This window comes from Diceros bicornis, chromosome 28 (assembly GCF_020826845.1).
Source record: "Diceros bicornis minor isolate mBicDic1 chromosome 28, mDicBic1.mat.cur, whole genome shotgun sequence".
NCBI classification, from domain to species: domain Eukaryota; kingdom Metazoa; phylum Chordata; class Mammalia; order Perissodactyla; family Rhinocerotidae; genus Diceros; species Diceros bicornis.
Window position 1 is genome coordinate 20,603,813 of NC_080767.1, and position 20,256 is coordinate 20,624,068.

Below are 20,256 nucleotides of genomic sequence, written 5' to 3' on the forward strand. Positions count from 1 at the left end.
TAAGAAATATAAAAAGTATATAGAATTAATTTTGCCTACAAACCTCCTCCCTAACCCTAGAAGACTTCATTGTATCTACCTTAAAAATTTGCATACCATATTAAAGAATGTTAATGTATTTCTTGAAAGCATGGACTTACTGAAAGAATTTAAAAGCCTTCACTGAACATCCAGCTTCTGTGAAAAGGTTCTTCAGATCATCCACTGTAACAGAAGGGCTGTGAAAACATTACAGAGAGTCAACTATCTTAGGCCTAATTCTCAAATGAAGCAAAGATTAACTTTTGCAATCATCAAATCTCCAGAGCACCTCACACTTCAAAGAGAATAAAGCCATGCAATGAAGACATGATTTGGAAGTGCCCTGAAAGATGTTCAAGGCTGACACATACACGTCCTCAAACAATGGAATTTTGTCTCAAATCTTTTGCAAAACATCTAGGCAGGTATATATAGAACAAGAGAACTTTTCTATATTTATTCTTTTAAAGGGATTATTACCCATACCATTGGCTTCAGTAATTAACTCTAGTACTTCCGAAGCTACTTCCCCAGTTCTAACTTGTCTGCTAAAGTCCAGGGTTCTACATTTTCAACTGCTTTCAGTATAATTATGAGTATGTGTATGTGGTAGCCAGGCTCTAAGATGGCCCCCCAATTACTCTTACCTCCTAGTATTCACGCTCTTGGATATGCCCCTCCCATACTGAATAGGGATGTCCTCTGTAACTTCAGGGTATTGCAGAAATGACGTGTGACTTCTGAGGCTGAGAGATATTGTGGTTCCCACCCTGCCCTCTCTTGAATCATTAGCTTTGTAAGAAACTAGCTGCTATTTCATGAGGGCAGTCAAGCAACCAAATGGAGAGGTCCTTGTGGCAAAGAACTGAGGCTTCCTGTCAACAACTAGTGAGCCACTTTGGAAGTGGATCCTCTAGCCTCAGTTAAGCCTTCAGATGCAACCTCATGAGACAGTCTCAGTTAGAACAATCCAGCTAAGCCACTTCTGGATTCCTGACTCACAGTAACAGTATGGGATAATGAACATTTAAGCTATTAAGTTTTGGGATGATCTGTTATGCAATAGTAGATAACTAATATAGTGGCCTATCGCATGAAAGTTAACTGACTAAAAGCAGACTCTTCCTCATCTCACAACTGCTAGCAAGGACAGGGTAGTAAAACAACAAACAGCTCTGCAGGGAGATAGATCTGAGTTCACATCCCATTTCTCATTCGTTTGGTGTGTCACTCTGACTAAGTCACTTAACATGAGCCTCTCAGTTTCACTGATAAAATGAAACTAATGACCTTACTTCAAAGGTTATTATGAATAAATTGATAGAGACAGACAGTAGAATAGTGGTTACCAGGGACAGGAAATGGGGAGTTACTGTTGAATGGGTACAGAGGTTCAGTTTGGGGTGATGACAAGAATCTGCAGATGGAGAGAGGTAATGGTTGCACATTACGAATGCACTTAATGTGCATGTACACTGAAGTGCACAATCAGAAATGGTTAAAATGGTAAAGTTTATGTTATGTATATTTCAGCACAATATTTTTAAAAAGGTTATTATGAAGATTAAATGAGGTAACACATGTAAAACACCAGCATAGTGCCCAGAACTTGGTAGATGGTTCAGAAAAATATTAGCATCTTGTCCCTCCTCTACCTACCTACATGTCCTATGAAGGCTGCAACTTGAGACGAGCTCCTGGATAATGTATGGTACTTAAGAAGGTAACAATGAGAAGCCTGCCTTAGTACCTAAATATGTTGCCCCTCTACCTGACTACAGAGTGATGAGCTGCTAAATTCACATAATCTAAATTTTTTTAAGTGACTCCTCCAGTTTGCTAGCTGGCATGAGGTTTGAGCAACTGCCTAATTCTGATTCAAGGTTTCTCCATGTAGCCTACTAGAGACTAGCTGGGAGCCTGAGCATTCAATACTATTTTGAATAATTATTTTCTATTCCTATTCATCTTCTATTCTCATTCTCAATAATGTTCCAGAATGTTCACCCTTCTCCATTCCCTCAGTCTTTAAGTTTCCACACACGAGCCCACACAACCATACCCCACAGCTTTTGTCTCCCCCTTTCCAAAGCTTATCCCCCTTCATGTATTAGATCAAGTTATACAAAATTGTCTGCTTTATAGATTAAGGATTTCAAGAATTAGAGTGGGTTGCCATATGTTTTCTATAAAGGGCCACACAGTAAATATCTTAGGCTTTGATGGCCATAGAGTCTCTGTTGCAACTATTCAGCTTTGCTGTTGTAGCTCAAAAGCAGCCATAGATAATACGGAAATGAATGAGTGTGGTTGTGTTCCACGAAACTTTATTTATGGAAAGTGAAATCTGAATTTTATACAATTTTCTCAAGTCTCAAATCATAAACAGCAAATCACTTTTGCTTTATTCCCAACCATCTGAAAATGTAAAAATCAACCTTAGCTTATAGTCATACAAAAACAGATGGATCTGGCCCATGGGCTGTAGTTTGTCGATCCCTGAGTTAGAAGATGACTAAAGAATAAGTCTGCTACAACACTGGTTAATAGAGGTGGTCACAACAAAATAATTTTTAGCTTTTAAGTAACTAACATATATATACACGGCTTTGCAGCTTGTAGATTAAAAATAGAGAATTCATTTTTAACAAATTCTTAGACATAAATTATTTGATTTTGCTATGTTGGTTACTTGAGTCTTTACTTCTATACAAAGGGATGAACAAGTATGTACTGATGGAATATTTCTGCATTAACTTATTTTTATATGTTTTTATAACTGAAAGGTAACCAGCTGCTAATTTTCTACTTGGAAAGAAAATTTTAAAACATTGCTATCTTTCACTTTTGGAGCATTTGACTGGACAGACAACTTTCTTAAGACATGACGGCAAATAAATCATCTCACAAAAAATTAGTGAATAGGACAACTGCTACATAAGAATAACTGCAGAGTTTTTACCTCTCCCAAACCATATATTGTAGATTATTAACCATCTAAATGAATAATAACTAATTAGATACATACGGGATGTTGGAAAGATGCAGAGTGGCTGATGGTGGAAAAATATTCTGGAAGTTTTTAGAGCCAGGCTTTTTAAAGCGATGCAATGGACTATTGCTAAAATCCTTAGTCAGACCTTGGTCTTCCTGTCCCTCTCGAGGAAGCTGAACTGCTTGATGTTTGGAGAGTGTAGCGCGAAGCACTTTTCCATAAAGTCTCTGACCACTCAGGTGGTTCATTGCTGGTACATAAGAAGAAAATAAGCAAAGTTTGAGTATTAAGATACAGTCTCTAAAGTTTGTCTACATTATCATAAATTCTTTTTATTTAGTCATTTAAAAATATATTGTCAGTTTGAGGGTTAAAATGGTTTTAAATCCAAAAATGCTTACATATAGAAATATATTAAATGACTTTGTTTTACTATAATGAAAGAAACGCAATCAAACAAAAAATACCGATCTTCCTAGCAGAGTGCTAGGAAGTTCCAGAGTGCCAGGAACTTAGGCAGTGCTCAGGAAATGGTTACTGAATAAATTAGTTTAATCTCAAGCAAAGCATTTTTTATAAAAAAAAATCTGAGTAGTAACATTTCAATAGCCACTGTAACAATGAACAGTGAGGCCATGGAACTACACTTTCTCGCACCATCATTACGAAGTTTGCCCAAACTTTTAAGCCATTCAACAGTTTTAGAGAACTTAATTTGGAAGGAAAACAAACAAAAAATAAAAGGAAACAAAATAAGTCATGTTTATTAGTCTAAATTTAATGGAAAAACCCTAAAGTCAAGTTCTAAACAGCAATAATATGTTCAAGTAGATATATGAACTTCAGAGTAATATTTTTCAATCTTAAAATATAAGCAGGTCCAAATAATAACGAAGACATTAGCATAAAGAGGTACTCTTCAGTAAAATTTGCATACTTAAAAGCAGCAGGCTATCATGACTATTACTACTTATCAGTACCCAGCTGAGCTTGATTTGCATCTGCCATCTGAACCAAGGCATTTTCTTTCTTATTAAACATAATCTTGACTCGATGTACATCACCATATACTCCTAATTAAAAAGACAAAACAGTTTTTAATGCCCGACTGCATAATGTTTAATTAATTTTACTAATACATTTAAAGAAGGCCTCTTTCTTATACATATATTCCCTGGGCAATTTCATACATATGCTCCTAAGTTTGTAACTCTTCTATGTTTCAGATCTATTAACCTACTCACCCTTTTTCTCTTGGATGTCACCAAAACACTTCAAATTTAATATGTCCCAAACCGATTTCTCTCTCCTTCCTCTCCCCACTTTCAGTGTTTACTAACTCTGTTGATAAATATTACCATCATCCACATATCTGCTCCAGCCAGACATCTGGGAGTCATCTTTTGGCTTCTTCCTTTCTTTGAACTCTTACAACCAACCAATCACCAGCACCCACTGATTCTAGGGTCTAAATATTTCTCACATTTGTCCACCTCTTCCCTTTCTCACTACCATCAAAGCTATCATCACCATTTCACCTCTGGACTATCTTAACAGCCTCCTAATTGATCTCATCACATCCACTTTTTCTATACTAGTGTTTCCCAAAGTGGGTTCCACATTCAAAGGACAGGCAAAATGATTCTTTGGTGTATGGGAGGAAAATAATCAAACTCCTATTTATACGGATTTGTTTATATAAACCAATATGAAAAACTACATTTTACTAATTTTTAATACATAGATGAAATTATAGGCAGATGTTTCTACAATATGAAGCACATTCTCTCATTTTTTTATTCCATCTATTTATGTGCTGATATTATAAAAACAAGACCCTTAAATAGCAGCATCATTACTATACTTTGTAATGTGATGAGAGATCGACTAAGAGAATCTTCAAGGCACACGAAGGAGTGCTGGTTTTCCTGTGGGCAAGCACCTAAGAATAACTGAACTTAGAGATGAATGTAGTTTTAAAATTTAAAACAAAAGGATAAGTATTCCAAATTAGCTGTCCTTCTCAGAAATGACAAGTGGCTGAATATATTTTTTTTTTTGGTGAGGAAGATCAGCCCTGTGCTAACATCTGCCAATCCTCCTTTTTTTTTTTGCTGAAGAAGACTGGCGTTGGGCTAACATCCGTGCCCATCTTCCTCCACTTTATATGGGACGCTGCCACAGCATGGCTTGCCAAGCGGTGCGTCGGTGCGTGCCTGGGATCCGAATCGGCGAACCCCGGGCCGCTGCAGCAGAGCGCATGCATTTAACTGCTTGTGCCACCGGGCCAGCCCCCTGAAATATTCTTTAAAAAAATAACACATACTGTTCGTTTTTCAAGTTGAGGGTGACATTTTTTTTAATGAGTGAGAAATTAACTACTTTTATAAAGTAACGTGCTTTGGCTATTAAAGAGACATGAAAATGAATCATTAATACATAATTCTGTTACTGAAAATTACATAAATCTGTCATAAATAAAAAACTTTTATAGTAACTGCAAATGAACATGAAGGATCTCTGTGGGGCGATGGAAATGTTCTAAAATTGGACTGTGGTAATGGATGCGACTCTGTAAATTTACTAAAAATCACTGAGTTGTATACCTAAAGCAGGTGAATTGTATGACTATAATTTATACCTCTAAAACTCTGTTAAATCTTTAAAATATTAAATATTGCTTATTTCATTGCTCTTACATTTCTGTTTGTACATATTATACTGTACGTATACGAGTTAGTAAAGGATGGATGAAATTTATGAATAATTCTTCATATATAAATTAGGAGTATGTGTTAATTTTTTTTTTAACTGAGAGGGGAACACTATTAGAAAGTTTGGAGACTTTTTTTTTTTTGGAGACTATTTTTAAAACCTGAATCTCCTATGCCTCTCTCCTGCTTAAAACTATTCAATGGTTTCTCACTGTTCTTAGGTTAAAAACCAAGCTCCTTAATTTAGCTTACAAAGCTCTTCATGACCTTGCCCCTCCCCTATCCATCTGTCCACCTTCAAATCCCTTACACTCTCCATCGGGTTTCCTTCACTTCCATGTTTCAGGAGCTCCCTCTCTCAATGCTAATATCTGTAAAAGGACATTGCTCTCATCCCACCCCTCTTTTGCCTGGCTAACACTTGCTCATTTTTCACAAGTCAGCTTAACTGTCATTGCTATTGGTACATCATCTTTGATTCACTCAGGTAGGTTATGCCTCCCAGCTATATGCTCCCATTACAATCTCTATTTCTCTTTTTATAAAACTTTATTTTAATTGTAATTACTTACAACGTCTTATTCGCTACTCTATCCTCGGTGTCAAACACACTACTTGGCACATAGAGATAATCAATAAATATTACTCAATGATGAAATGTGTTCAATCCACATCACAGATAATATTAAAACAGCAAAAAAGAACTTACCAAACAGGATAAAAAGCCCATGTGGTGTGACAAGCTGTTTGAAAAGGATAATACAAGATATAAGTGTCTGATTAATTTAAGTAAAAATTTAAAATAAGTTTACTTATAATAACAACAGCTGACTTTGTTTCAAGCATAGATTTTATATGCTTCTTCTATATATATTAGTGATGAATTTTAATAAAAATCCTTAAAACATTTTCATTTTGAATACCACCTTAGATCAGTAGCTACTAAACCTCCTCCTGAAAGACAATTTACATATAATATTTTTCAACTCACATCAGGATTGAGATTGGTGACAAGTAGAACAGAATTTCCTGGTATACCACTAGCCCCAGGAATGGCCATCCTTCCAGTGACAGCAGAGGAGGTGATTGTGAGAGGACCGAGAGCTCCAGGAACAGTTTGGACTGACAGACCTTTTTAAAACATCAAAAGCATTTCATATTCTAGTTATCTGGAGAATTACAACACTTGATATAATTTAAGTAAATATATGAAGACAAAAGCAAAAATATAGAAGAAAATGTGTCAAAGTACCATAAAGATATCGAAGGCTAGTTTTCTGCCCTACAGAGGCTATCTGGAAGTCAGGTTCCTCATTCTTTAACATTATCATACTCAGTACTCTATTATTTATATGGTACTTTGCAGAGCAACTGAATTCACTGGTCTTAAAAGCAATTAGGATTTTTGGAGGGTCTATCAACTACAAGCACTCCTTCCGTTTCTTGAAATAGACATATTGCAGCACATTACTATAAGGAGATATAATTTTCATATTGAGTTCTATCATAAAATCAGATATAGTAAAAAAAAAAAAAAAAAAAAAAAAGGTCCTTCAGCAGAGGTCACAAATCTGCATTCTAGGTAGTATTTGCATGTTCTAAAACCGGACTGTGGTAACAGCTGCACAACTCTGTAAACTTATTAAAACTCAGAGTTGTATACCTAAAACAGGTGAACTGTATACATGCAGAGTATATGACATTCTGTATAGGAAAAGTGTTTTGTAACCTTGTGAAGTGCTAATGTAAACCTTATTACCATCAACAACATAGATTTACAGAATTCAATAGTCTTTTGTAGCAAAAATTTTCAGAGCTCTCTACTCCCCTAAATATTCCAGAACTACTGAAAATTCTATAACATTGAAATATTGACACTATACACTATACTTAAAACAGCACACTTTCTCAGAAGGTCCCACTATTTGTGTTCTCAGCTTAAAAGTTATCTGAAGTAAAACCTCTAGTTTATGTAAAATGAACCAGTTCCTTAATTTATTCTTTAAGGTCAAAATTCCTTGATAGACAGAGTCTGGCCACTTTACCGCAAAGTATGTAATTAAATTGCAATCGAGTTTACATTCAGACCGTTCTGCTTGACAATCTAAAAAGGTCATTACTACCATCATCCTGTTGAATTTTGAAACTGTGCAGACCACCTTCTCACGCTAGACACTTTTCCATGAAATCTATACTCCATAGTCCTTCACATGACCTCTTCCTATGCCCCTCCAATACAACCCTGCAACTTTTGAATAACTTTTGTAGGTCTACTTACATACCCCCAACAGTACCCCTTAGCTATGTTGTAGGGTGTATACGTGTGTGTGTGTATTACATATATCGCCCTACTAGACCTTAAAAGTCTTATCAACTCAGAAGCCCTCTTTACGCATTTTTTCTCTTTCTTAACATCTACTAAGCGTTTTATATATAGAGTGTGTCAAAAAGAAATATCTAGGGGCCAGCCCAGTGGCGTAGTGGTTAAGTTCGTGCCTTCCACTTCGGCGGCCTGGGGTTCACAGGTTGAGATCCCAGGCGTGGACCTATGCACCACTTATCAAGCTATGCTGTGGCAGGTGTCCCACATACAAAGTAGAGGAAGATGGGCACGGATGTTAGCCCAGGGCCAATCTTCCTCAGCAAAAAGAGGACTGTTAACAGGTGTCACCAATTAGCTCAGGGCTAATCTTTCTCACCAAAAAAAAAAAAAAAGAAAAAGAAATATCTAAAATGAAGGAAACCATATTTCACTATTTTCAAATGTATATCAATTAAACTTCTGGGAGCTTCAAATAAATAAAATGTATAAAGCCTTCATTTTAATGGAATAGGTAGAATATTCACTCAAACATATGTTAAGTCAGTTATTGATTGATTGATTGATTGAGGAAGATCAGCCCTGAGCTAACAGCCATGCTAATCTTCCTCTTTTTGCTGAGGAAGACCGGTTCTAAGCTAACATCTATTGCCAATCCTCCTCCTTTTTTTTTTTCCCACAAAGCCCCAGTAGATAGTTGTATGTCATAGTTGCACATGCTTCTAGTTGCTGTATGTGGGATGCCGCCTCAGCATGGCCAGAGAAGCGGTGCGTTGGTGCACGCCCGGGATCTGAACCCAGGCCGCCAGCAGCGGAGCGCGTGTACTTAACCGCTAAGCCACTAAGCCAGCCCCCATGTGTTAAGTCTTAAAACCACCAAAACCTTCAAACTTAAACCTCAACCTTCTTATCATTCTTTCCTTTTTAGTTAACTTCGCCCTCTCCATCAAAGAGAGAGTGGTTAAAATTTCCCAGAATCAGAAAGGTAAGATATAAAGACTATTGCCAGAAAGCAGCTATGTTGCAATTTAAATGACAATTATATTCATGAATCAGTTGGAAGCTGGAAATGTCATATGTAGACTAGGCTTAACACTATGCCACACTCTAATCACTAGCCTCAGTGTTTTCTTTAGGCACCAGAGATAAAACCATAAAGTAATTGTTTTTCTTCTCCTTAAGTTATGACCAAATTCATTTTGTTTACTATTTGGCAAAGAGTGAGAAAGCCATTATCAAAGTATTAACCAACTGCTAGCTCTTAATTATCTCCATTAGTTAAAGAAAAAAATATATATATATATCCCCTGAAATAAACAGCATGCATACCCTCTATGGTTATCTTCTGAACCCATTAATGACCAAAAAAAAAGGATTTACAAATAAGCTGAATACTAAATGTTTATTAATTCAAATATTTACTGACTGCATAGTATGTACTGAATGGCACCAAAGGCATTGAAGACACAAAGATAAATAAGACACAGGTCTTTTCAACATGTAATTGATAGGCATATCAGCAAAGACGGAAGCAGCTCATACATTTTATATAATAACTGAAAAGGCAAATCTAAGGTTATTTAATATAGTCAACCTACAGTTATCTGGCAAGTAAAATGGCAAAGTATAAATGATGTACAACACTTAATAGAATTTTGGGGTTCAGAATGGAACTCAAGAGAATTATTTATAAATACAAGGAAGCTGTGCATCACACAATGAGCCACTTCTATGACTGATATACATAATGCTTTTATTGTAAATGCTTCAAATATGCTAATATTTTTTACCTTGGTTAAGTTCCTAGAAAATACAGAACATCATTAAAAAATCATTTCAAATTCAACTTTTTAAAAGAGTCACCTGTGGCTTGAGGAAATCCAATGGCTGGGGCAAATCCAGCAGCCCCTGCGTATGGTGAGGAAATTATACCTGGTGCACCTAATGGGGAAGAGAAGCTAAAATAAATATAATACCTTCTATAAACATGGTTAGTACAGCAATATAAAATGGCTCTATGAGGATATATTATTGATAAGGAGATTCTGTTATGGAGTAAAGACTTGTTCAACAGGTGATCCTTAATGTATAAGCAAAGAGCCTCTGCCACTTCCAGAGGCTAACTCCTTTCAACTGGGTTCAAGATCCAAGAGCACAGCTTAGCTGTTATTTGGTTTTGAGTTGTTAGTTTGTGATTTCGTTTCAGTCTATTTAGTTTTGCTACATAGTTTGAGATTTTGCCCTTATTTAGAGCATTGTTTCTATGTGAAAATCATTAAATACTTATTAAATTGTAGTGTACCTATGGGGTACTCTGCTGATAAAAAGAAATATGAAATAAAAATCCTTGCCTTTGCAAGGCTTACAAATTAAAATATGAATTACAGGAGATTCATATGTTGAGGATCTAGTGGTTTAAATACAAATGTACGGCAAGTGGTCTAAGAAGGGATCACAGAGGATTCACTGTGATTGTTTGGAGGTTTCTCAGGAGGTAAAACTTGAGCTAGACATTATATAATTGAAAGCACAGTGCTTAGTGTCTACCAGATGCTAAACAAATGCTGGTATTCTTCCTTTTCCTTTTAGAAGCCTGGTGATTGTGCACCATCAACAAAAACAGAAGTTAGTTCCAATGGAGGAGTCAGTAGTAGGAGGAAAACAACTTAGTTTTGGAAATTGTGAAGGTTGTGGTGATGGTAAGACATTCAAACGGAAATGCCCACAGGTGGAAATGAGGGAGCAAACTCAGAATAACTATTATAAGACACATATTTGTAAACCATCTATGTAGAAATAAATGTAGAAGTCATGAAAATGAGAGCTCCACTAAAAAGGGCACAAGATAAGAAATGAAGAGAGCTAAAAACAGAACCTGCGAGAATTAGTACACTTAAGTGGTAGAGGAAGGAAGAGAACCATTCTAACGAACAGAGAAAAAGAGAACACCCTTAGGAAAAAACAAAGTGAATTATGTAGTCCCTCAGGATCTAGAGGAACAGAGTTTTGGGGAGGGGGGTTCAACAGAGGTCAAAGAGAATGAGAAATGTAAAAGCTAAAGAACAGTTTTAGAGCTATAGCAAGAAGTTAGAGCAAGAGTCCAAGGCAGGAATTTTTTTTTTTTTTTTACTGATACGGTGATGAGCATATTTATAGGAAGAAGTACGCAGGCTGTATTTTCCAGAGGAGTTAAAAGCTCATATAAGTTTACTCTTCATTAAAGAGAATTATTTAACAGAATTTGTTAAATATGTAACTGTGATTTATTAAAATAATTCAAGAAAATATAGTCATTAAGAGATTTCAGGGATAGAGCTAGCAGAGTTAGCTTAAAATTGAAAATAAGTGAAGATACAAAAAATGAGAATTACTGATGAAACAAGAAGGGAAATACACATTTACTGTAAGCACACTATGAGCCAAGCATCCTAGTGCTGAGGAAGCAATGAACAAAGCAGACAATAATCTCCCTCCCTGGGCCGGCCCCGTGGCTTAGCGGTTAAGTGTGCCGGCTCTGCTGCTGGCGGCCCGGGTTCAGAACCCCGGGCACGCACCGACACACTGCTTCTCCGGCCATGCTGAGGCCGCGTCCCACATACAGCAACTAGAAGGATGTGCAACTATTACATACAACTATCTACTGGGGCTTTGGGGGACTAAATAAATAAATTTTTAAAATAACAATAATCTTTAAAAAAAGAAAAGAATCTCCCTCCTTGATAAACTCACAGTCAAGTAGGCTCAAGAACCTAGGTAAAATAATTTATTTTTACAACAGAAATAACTATATTTAAGGCATAAAGGAAGACTTAATGAGGCTCCAATGTGGATACGATTAATTACGAAAATTTACACTAGAAAGTTGAACATAAGAAAACATACGATAGATTATATTATTTATTGTTGCAAAGTATTCGCTTCCCCTTCCATATAACTCTGACCAGTCATGTGACTTGCAGTGCCTCCTATGGGAGCAGCATAGTTTCTATGAAATTCCTACTGCACTTGATCACGTGATAGGAATACACAGACAGACATGACATGTACTGCCTCTATACAGACGCTTTAAGAGGCAATATGGGTTTACACCAGCTCTCTTATTTTTCACTTTCTGCCATAAGAATGCCATGCCGTGTCTCAGATGGAGTGATCCACCTTCAGCCTGGCCCCTCAATCACAAAGACATATGAAGGAGGGTTGCAAAAGCTGATCCACAGGTGCCTAAGTGTCAGTCATAGGAGAGAAATAAATGTTAATTGCTGTAAATCACTGAGATTTAGGGGAAGGGCAAGGGAGGTTCTTTTTAAACACACAGAGACTAATACATATGGCTATGGCAGGGGAGGGGTGAGGCAGAAGACTAGCAGTAGGTTTTAGAGAAATGAAAAATTTTGAGATAACTATCACAAAATATTAAATAGTAATAAATAAAAGAACTGGCAAACAATTATCAGGGCCAAATTTTAAATAACTGTTTCCAAGTAAAATATGATTAACACGAACATTTGTTAAAATTTGACAGAAGAATCATTTATAAAGTTTCCATAAATCTACACTCCTCAAATAAGCAGAAACAGAAACACTTTAGCAAAGTGACCTGTTAGACAATAGGTTAGTATCTTTTTGAAAAGATTATATAAACCTTTAAGAAAAAGGTTTAAGATTTAAATGACTGAGAACAGACATTTTACATTTGGAAAATGAACCACCACAATAGGAATTAAGGCAATACAAATTAATAGATAACATTTTTACCTATGAAATCAGTTTATACACAGCAAAACCCTAAAGAAACAAGTTTAATGCCCAAATTGAAGGAGCAGTAAATAAATTATGAGTCACCAGACAAAATAGAGAGCCATTTAAAATATTACAGAGTGTGTACTATGAAAAAAATAGCACAATTATGTTTTTTAAAAATGTGGGTATAGTAGCAGACTAAATAATATAGACCAACCTTACTGCAGAAAATGCCCAGTGAAAGAGTAAAAAGATCTTTAAAAAGTCTAACAGCTGACAAGATGATATTAGGCCAAAAACCTAACCCTGTGCAACTGAGCTTTGGTTTTGTCAGCCTCATGGGGTAGTAGACAAGATGCAAATTCCAAGGTTAGCCCAAGGAAGGAAGTCAATAGGAGACCTTCAGGGCATTAATCTAGAATTGTAAACCTAAAGTAATCCATCGCATTCACACTTCTCCTACCCTCAGAAAATAGCAAGGAAAGTTGGCCTTCATGCCTAGCAAAGGATGGACTGAAAAGTTCTAACCAAAAGCAAGATGACATGCAAATTCTCAGCCAAAATTTACACTTCTTAGGAGTCCAAAGGAAACCCAATAAAGTTATGGACTTAGATTGAAATGGTCCCCAACATAGAGCCTTTTATGTCACAGACTAGCAAATTCTCTCTGGAGGAACATACCACCTTCATCCCAAGCCTCAAAGAACTCTCACAATTAATTGTCTAAGTAAAATGAATAACTCATCCAAAAAAAAAAAAAAGCAAAGCAATACCTAACTGCAGAAAGACAAATGCAAATATTTCACACATTGGAATTATCAGATGAAGATTTAAATAGTACGTTTAAAGGAATAAAAGACATGCTGAAAAATATCTGTAGGGCAGGAGATATCTTAGAAAAAGAAACAAAATTTCTAGAAATGAAAAACATAATTATTGAAATCTAAAATTACCAGACAAGTTTAACAACAGATTAGACAAAAATGAAGACACCATTAGTGAAATTGAGGCCGTAAGGAATTATTCACAATGCAGCTCAGAGAGATAAACAAATAGAAAACATGAAAGAAAGTTTGAGACACTCAGAATAGAGTAAGAGAGTATATAACAGGTCTAACCAAAGTTTTAGAAAGTAAGAAAAGAAATAGTGGAAAGAGGAAATATATGAAAAGATAATATCTAGAACCAATAAAAGACAACAATCCACCAAATCAAGAAGCCCAATGAGCTCCACTCAGAACACATAAGTCCTTACATAGATATATCATACTGAAACTAAAGGACATCAAAGATGAAGAAAATATCTAAAGAATAGCGAGAAAGAAAGAGTAGCAGTTTAGTTGACAGCTAACTTTCTAAGAACAAAGAAAATCAGAATATTGCAGAATGATATCCTGAAAGAAAAATACTTGTCAACCTAGAATTCCATACTAAGCAAAAATATCTTTTAAAATTGACAAAAAAATAAAGACATTTTGGACAAATAAAGACTTCAAATATGTTACCACAGACTTCCTTAAGTGAATCCTAAAAAAGATGTCCTTTAGGTAAAGGGTAAGTGATCCCAGATGGCATATCTGAGTTGCAAGAAGGAATGAAAAGCCTAAAGAGTCATATATGGTTTAATCTAAATTAGTGTTCATGGTATAAAACAATACTAACAAATTGCAAGGTTAAAATAAAAAAAAAGTTTAAATAATAATGAGTTAGGAGGAGGTAAAAGGAGATAAAGTGTTCTGAAGTTACTGTATTATGTAAGGAACGAGTACAGTATCATTAACTTTAGATTTCGGTAAAATAAGTATGCAAGTTAAAAATAGATGAAAATACAAAACAGTGTTAAACTCAAAAACAGTAGTGGGAAAAACAGAATAATAAACATTATTTTAACAAATATTTCTTGAGTGCCTATTTTGTGTCAGGCACAAACATCAGTAAACTAAATAGAAAGAAAAACCTACCCTAGTGAGGCTTAACTCTAGTGATAAAAACATAATATACAATAAACATAGTAAATAAGCTGATAAGGTAAGAAGGTGATAAATACTGAGGGAGGGCTGGTCAGGGTAGGACAAAAGGGACAGCATGAGCAAAATCTGCAGGCATCTGGGAGAAAAGCACTCCAGGCAGAAGGAATAACCAGTAGAACAATCCAGAGGTGGGAATATACCTAACATGTTTTAGAAACAGGAGAGATGGGCCGGCCCAGTGGCTTAGCAGTTAAGTGTGCGTGCTCCGCTACTGGCGGCCCGGGTTCAGATCCCGGGCGCGCACCAATGCACCGCCTGTCCGGCCATGCTGAGGCTGCGTTCCACATACAGCAACTAGAAAGATGTGCAACTATGACATACAACTATCTAGTGGGGCTTTCGGGGGGAAAAAAAAAAAGGAGGGGAATTGGCAATAGATGTTAGCTCAGAGCCGGTCTTCCTCAGCAAAAAGAGGAGGATTAACATGGATGTTAGCTCAGGGCTGATCTTCCTCACAAAAAAAAAAAAAAAAAAAAAAGAAACAGGAGAGATGTCAGTTTGGTGGGGAGAAGGAGCACAGGGGGAGCATCAAAGGAGATACAAATGTCAAAAAAGTAACATTGGAGTGGATGGTATAGGGCCTTGTACTCCAATGTAAGGATGTGGGCATTTACTCTGAAAGAAATGAGAACCATTCGAAGGTCATCAGCATTTGCCTGAAGTGATATGACTTAATTTTCTCTTCTAATTTACATACAGTAGAGTATACACATATAAAAGGTACTATGTGAAGAGTTTAGAGGTATATTTAAAACATGTGAAACTATCATCACAATCAAAATACTTCCATCATCTCAAAAATTTCCTTGTGTGCCTTTGCAATCTATCTTTCTCCAAACTCTGTCCCCAGGCAACCACTGATCTGCTTTCTGTCACTACAGATTAGTCTGCATTTTATGGCATTATATATAAGCAGAACCATATAGTAGGTGTTCTTTTTTATGTGGTTTCTTCCATTCATAATAATGTTTTGTCTGGCTTCTTTCATTTAGCATAATCCTGCTGTTCTTACCAATTTATTCCTTTTTATTGCTGAAAAATATTTCATCACATGGATAAACTACATTTTGTTTATCCATTACCTATAGAATATTTCTAGAATTTAGAATAGAATATTCCCAGATTTTTGTCATTACAAATAAAATTGCTATGAACATTTACCTACTAGCATTTGTGTGGATATAAACTTTCATTTCTCTTGGGAAAATGACGGAGTAAAATGACTAGGTCATATTGTAGGCACACATTTAACTTTCTAAGAAACTGCCAAACTCTTTCTAAAGTGGTTGTACCTCAATTTTACATTGTCAGCAATGCAGTACGCTAGTGAACGATGCTCCAGATCCTTGGTACAGTGAGTGTTTTAAATTTTAGCTATTCTAATGGGCATGCAGTAATATCTTACAGTGATTTTAATTTCCATTTCTCTGATAACCAGAGATGCTGAGCATCTTTTCACGTGCTTACTGCCATTCATACACCATCTTTTGCCCAATTTTTTTATTGGTTTCTTTGTTTTCTTATTATGGAACTATAAAAGTTCTTTATATAACCTAAGAGTTTATCAAGGTTGTTGAATATGAAATCAAAAAACAACACTGCATTTCTATATTAGCAACATTTACAAAACAAAGTAACAATAATAGCTGAAACTTACACTGCAATTTTCCCAGGCACCATTCGAAACTCTTTATGTATATTAGCATATTTAACATTCATCACAACCCTACCCATAAAGTACTATTTTTATGCTCATTTCACATATGAAGAAACAAAAGTGCAGAGCAGTTTAGCAATTTGCCCAAGGTTTCACAGATCATAAATAATAGGTCTGAAATTAGAATCTAAAAAGTATGGTTCTTAGGTATAAATCTGGGGCCAGCCCGGTGGTGCAGTGGTTAAGTGCACGCTCTGCTGCAGTGGCCCGGGATTCGCAGGTTCGGATCCCAGGCACGCACCAACGCACTGCTTGTGAAGTCATGCTGTGGCAGCATCCCATATAAAGTAGAGGAAGATGGGCACAGATGTTAGCCCAGGGCCAATCCTTCTCGGCAAAAAGAGGAGGACTGGTATCAGATGTTAGCTCAGGGCTAATCTTCCTCACAAAAAAAAAACGGGGGGGGCGGGCCTGGTGGCGCAAGCGGTTAAGTGCACATGCTCCACTGCGGCAGCCCAGGGTTCACCAATTCGGATCCCGGGCGCGCACCAACACTGCTTGCCAAGTCATGCTGTGCCGGCGTCCCATATAAAGTAAAGGAAGATCCGGCCGACCCCGTGGCTTAGCGGTTAAGTGCACGCACTCCGCTGCTGGCGGCCTGGGTTCAGATCCTGGGCACACACTGACACACTGCTTCTCCGGCCATGCTGAGGCCGCATCCCACATACAGCAACCAGAAGGATGTGCAGCTATGACATACCGCTATCTACTGGGGCTTTGGGGGAAAAATAAATAAATAAAAATTTAAAAAAAAATAAAGTAAAGGAAGATGGGCACGGATGTTAGCTCAGGGCCAGCCTTCCTCAGAAAAAAGAGGAGGATTGACATCAGATGTTAGCTCAGGGCTGATCTTCCTCACAAAAAAGAAAAAGGAATAAATCTAACAAAACATGCAAACCTTTATGGAGAAAAGTCACCAAACTTTACTTAAAGACATTAAGAAACATCCAAATGAATGGAGAGATGGACAATGCTCAAAGACTGGAAGATTCTACTCTAAAGATGACAATTATCTTCTAAGTGATTTAATAAAAAGTCAATGTAAGCCAATCAAAACCCCAATAGCTTTTTATTTTGAGGACTTGACAAGTGGGTCCTAAAATTCATGTGTAAATGGTCAAGAACTATCAAGATACTCTTGAAGAATACGGTAAAAAGACTTTCTCTATCAGATATTGAGACCTGTGGTAATGACAAACAGAAAGACAAATAAATAGACCAATGAACAATGCCCACAAAACTACTTAAGCAAATATTAAGCTGAAGGTTAATGGTATGCATTAGCGATTCTAAAACTACTTTTTGTGTATTACAGAATTGAGCAAATAAGTAAATATTCAAGGCTAATGAAAACTAGATTTCTCATTCTTGAAGAAGGGAGTTATAATATAAAAGAGCACTGGATTGGAACTGGAGGTATCAGTTAAAACTTGCGGTTTTTTTAAACACACACACACACAAATGTATTTATGAAGCATATATACATATATATCTTAGGCATGTCCATTTAAAGTGCCCAGAAACAATGACTCCCTATTGGCAACGAGTACATCTAATGCCTAGATATTGATTTCCAAATACCATTTCCCACTAAAAGGAACCACGACTCAATGGAGAAATGGCTGATTGTAGTGCTAAGGCAGGGAAGGTAAAGCTCTGAAATATCTTCTGCCTGACAGTAAGGAAGCGCTCAAATGATGACGAGGACATGTCAAAAGGCCACAGAAGCCAAAGTGAAAGCTCCCACTGGCCAAATCTGGGAAAGTTTGAACATAAAATGAAAAGCGATAGTACAAAATTATAACCCAAAGAATAAGAATCTATGGGTCCATGCTGACACAAAAAGATAAATAAATACAAGTAGTAAATAAGCCACAGAGATCTAATGCACAGTATAATACAAACAATAACATCATGCTATAATTATGGAATGTGATAAATATCGTGTCATTGGCAATCATATTACAATATATAAATGTATCAAAGTAACATGTTGTATACCTTAAATTCACACAATGTTATACGCCAAATTTATTCAAAATAAATGAAGGAGGGAGGGAGCGAGGGAGGGAGGGAGGAAGGAAAGAAGGGGTAAGAAAAAAGTCCTTTATAATAAAATCCCAGGTAATACACGTAAAAGGAATGATGGAATTAGCAAATCACCAATATGGCAACCATCACAGTAACAACTAATTTCGGCAATGGATGCTAAAACTAAAGGATGAAAAGTGACAGGAACAGTGTATTTACATAGTCTCAACGTTATTTCCCTACAAATAATTACAAAAAGAAAACCAGTAACTTTACTGGGAAGAAACGTGGCAGAAACCACTTTAGTAAGTGATCAAAGTTAATACCACCAGGAATAGGATAAACTGGCATCATGTGTCTCCTGATGTAATGAACTAAAAAAGACACATTATTTCAGGAAAAAAATCAAGACACTCATACTGAGAGACATTCATAAAATATCCATCGTGAACTCTTCAAAAATGCAAAGGTCATGAAAGACAAAGTATGAAGAAATGTTCCAAATTAAAGGACTGGAAAGAGACATGACAAATAAATTAGCCTGATACTGGTTTGGATCTTTACCAGAAAAAATTCTCTTATAAAGAACATTATTTTATGGGCCGGCCCCGTGGCTTAGCGGTTAAGTGCGCGCGCTCCGCTGCTGGCGGCCCGGGTTCGGATCCCAGGTGCGCACCGACGCACCGCTTCTCCGGCCATGCTGAGGCCATGTCCCACATACAGCAACTAGAAGGAAGTGCAGCTATGACATACAACTATCTACTGGGGCTTTGGGGGAAAAGATAAATAAAATTATAAGAAAAAAAAACCATTCTTTTCATAACTGGCAAAATTTTAAAAAGGTCTATGGATTATATAACAGTATTGTATAAAAGTTAACTTCCTGTATTTGTTTTGTTTTGTTTTGTTTTTTTGTGAGGAGATCAACCACGTGCTAACATCTGCCAGTCCTCCTCTTTTTTTGCTGAGGAAGACTGGCCCTGGGCTAACATCCTTGCCCATCTTCCTCCACTTTATATGGGACGCCGCCACAGCATGGACTGCCAAGCAGTGCGTCGATGCATGCCTGGGATCCAAACCGGCGAACCCCGGGCCACCGCAGCGGAGCGCGCGCACTTAACCGCTTGCGCCACCGGGCCAGCCCCTAACTTCCTGTATTTGATAACTGAACTGTATTTAGGTAAGAATGTCCTTGTTTTTAGAAAATAAACCATCAGTATTTAGAAGTAAGGGGGCATAGGGCCGGCCCCGTGGCTTAGCGGTTAAGTGCGCGCGCTCCGCTGCTGGCGGCCCAGGTTCGGATCCCGGGCGCACACCGATGCACCGCTTCTCCGGGCATGCTGAGGCCGCGTCCCACATACAGCAACTAGAAGGCTGTGCAACTACGACATACAACTATCTACTGGGGCTTTGGGAGAAAAAATTAAAAAAAAAAAAAAGTAAAGGGGCATCATGCCTGCAACTTACTTTCCAATGATTCAGGGAAAAAAAAAACTACCTATCTGCCTACACATACATACACACACACACAATCAGAGAGATGATAAAGTAAATGTGACATGATGTTAATAATTGGAGAATCTGAATGCAGTATATAAGGAAATTCTTTGTACTATTGTTGCAACTTAAATTATTTCAAAACAAAGTTACTAAAATACCATAAACTTTAGAATATAAGCATATATCTT

The 20,256-nt window shown here is 36.8% G+C and overlaps 1 protein-coding gene across 10 annotated transcripts in view; it reads right to left on the reverse strand.

Moving 5' to 3' along the window:
• The window catches only part of PTBP3 (polypyrimidine tract binding protein 3), a 97,677-nt gene that overhangs the window by 5,087 nt on the left and 72,334 nt on the right, over positions 1-20,256 (reverse strand). For 9 of the 10 annotated variants that reach the window (XM_058523793.1, XM_058523790.1, XM_058523788.1 and 6 more), the window contains 6 exons: positions 9,914-9,991; positions 6,722-6,861; positions 6,440-6,473; positions 3,997-4,089; positions 3,050-3,266; positions 141-218 (listed from right to left, as the gene is read on the reverse strand). In XM_058523793.1, the coding sequence (XP_058379776.1) occupies positions 141-218; positions 3,050-3,266; positions 3,997-4,089; positions 6,440-6,473; positions 6,722-6,861; positions 9,914-9,991 (640 nt within the window). The remainder of the gene's footprint in view (positions 1-140; positions 219-3,049; positions 3,267-3,996; positions 4,090-6,439; positions 6,474-6,721; positions 6,862-9,913; positions 9,992-20,256) is intronic. The other variant, XM_058523789.1, reaches the window with a different exon arrangement.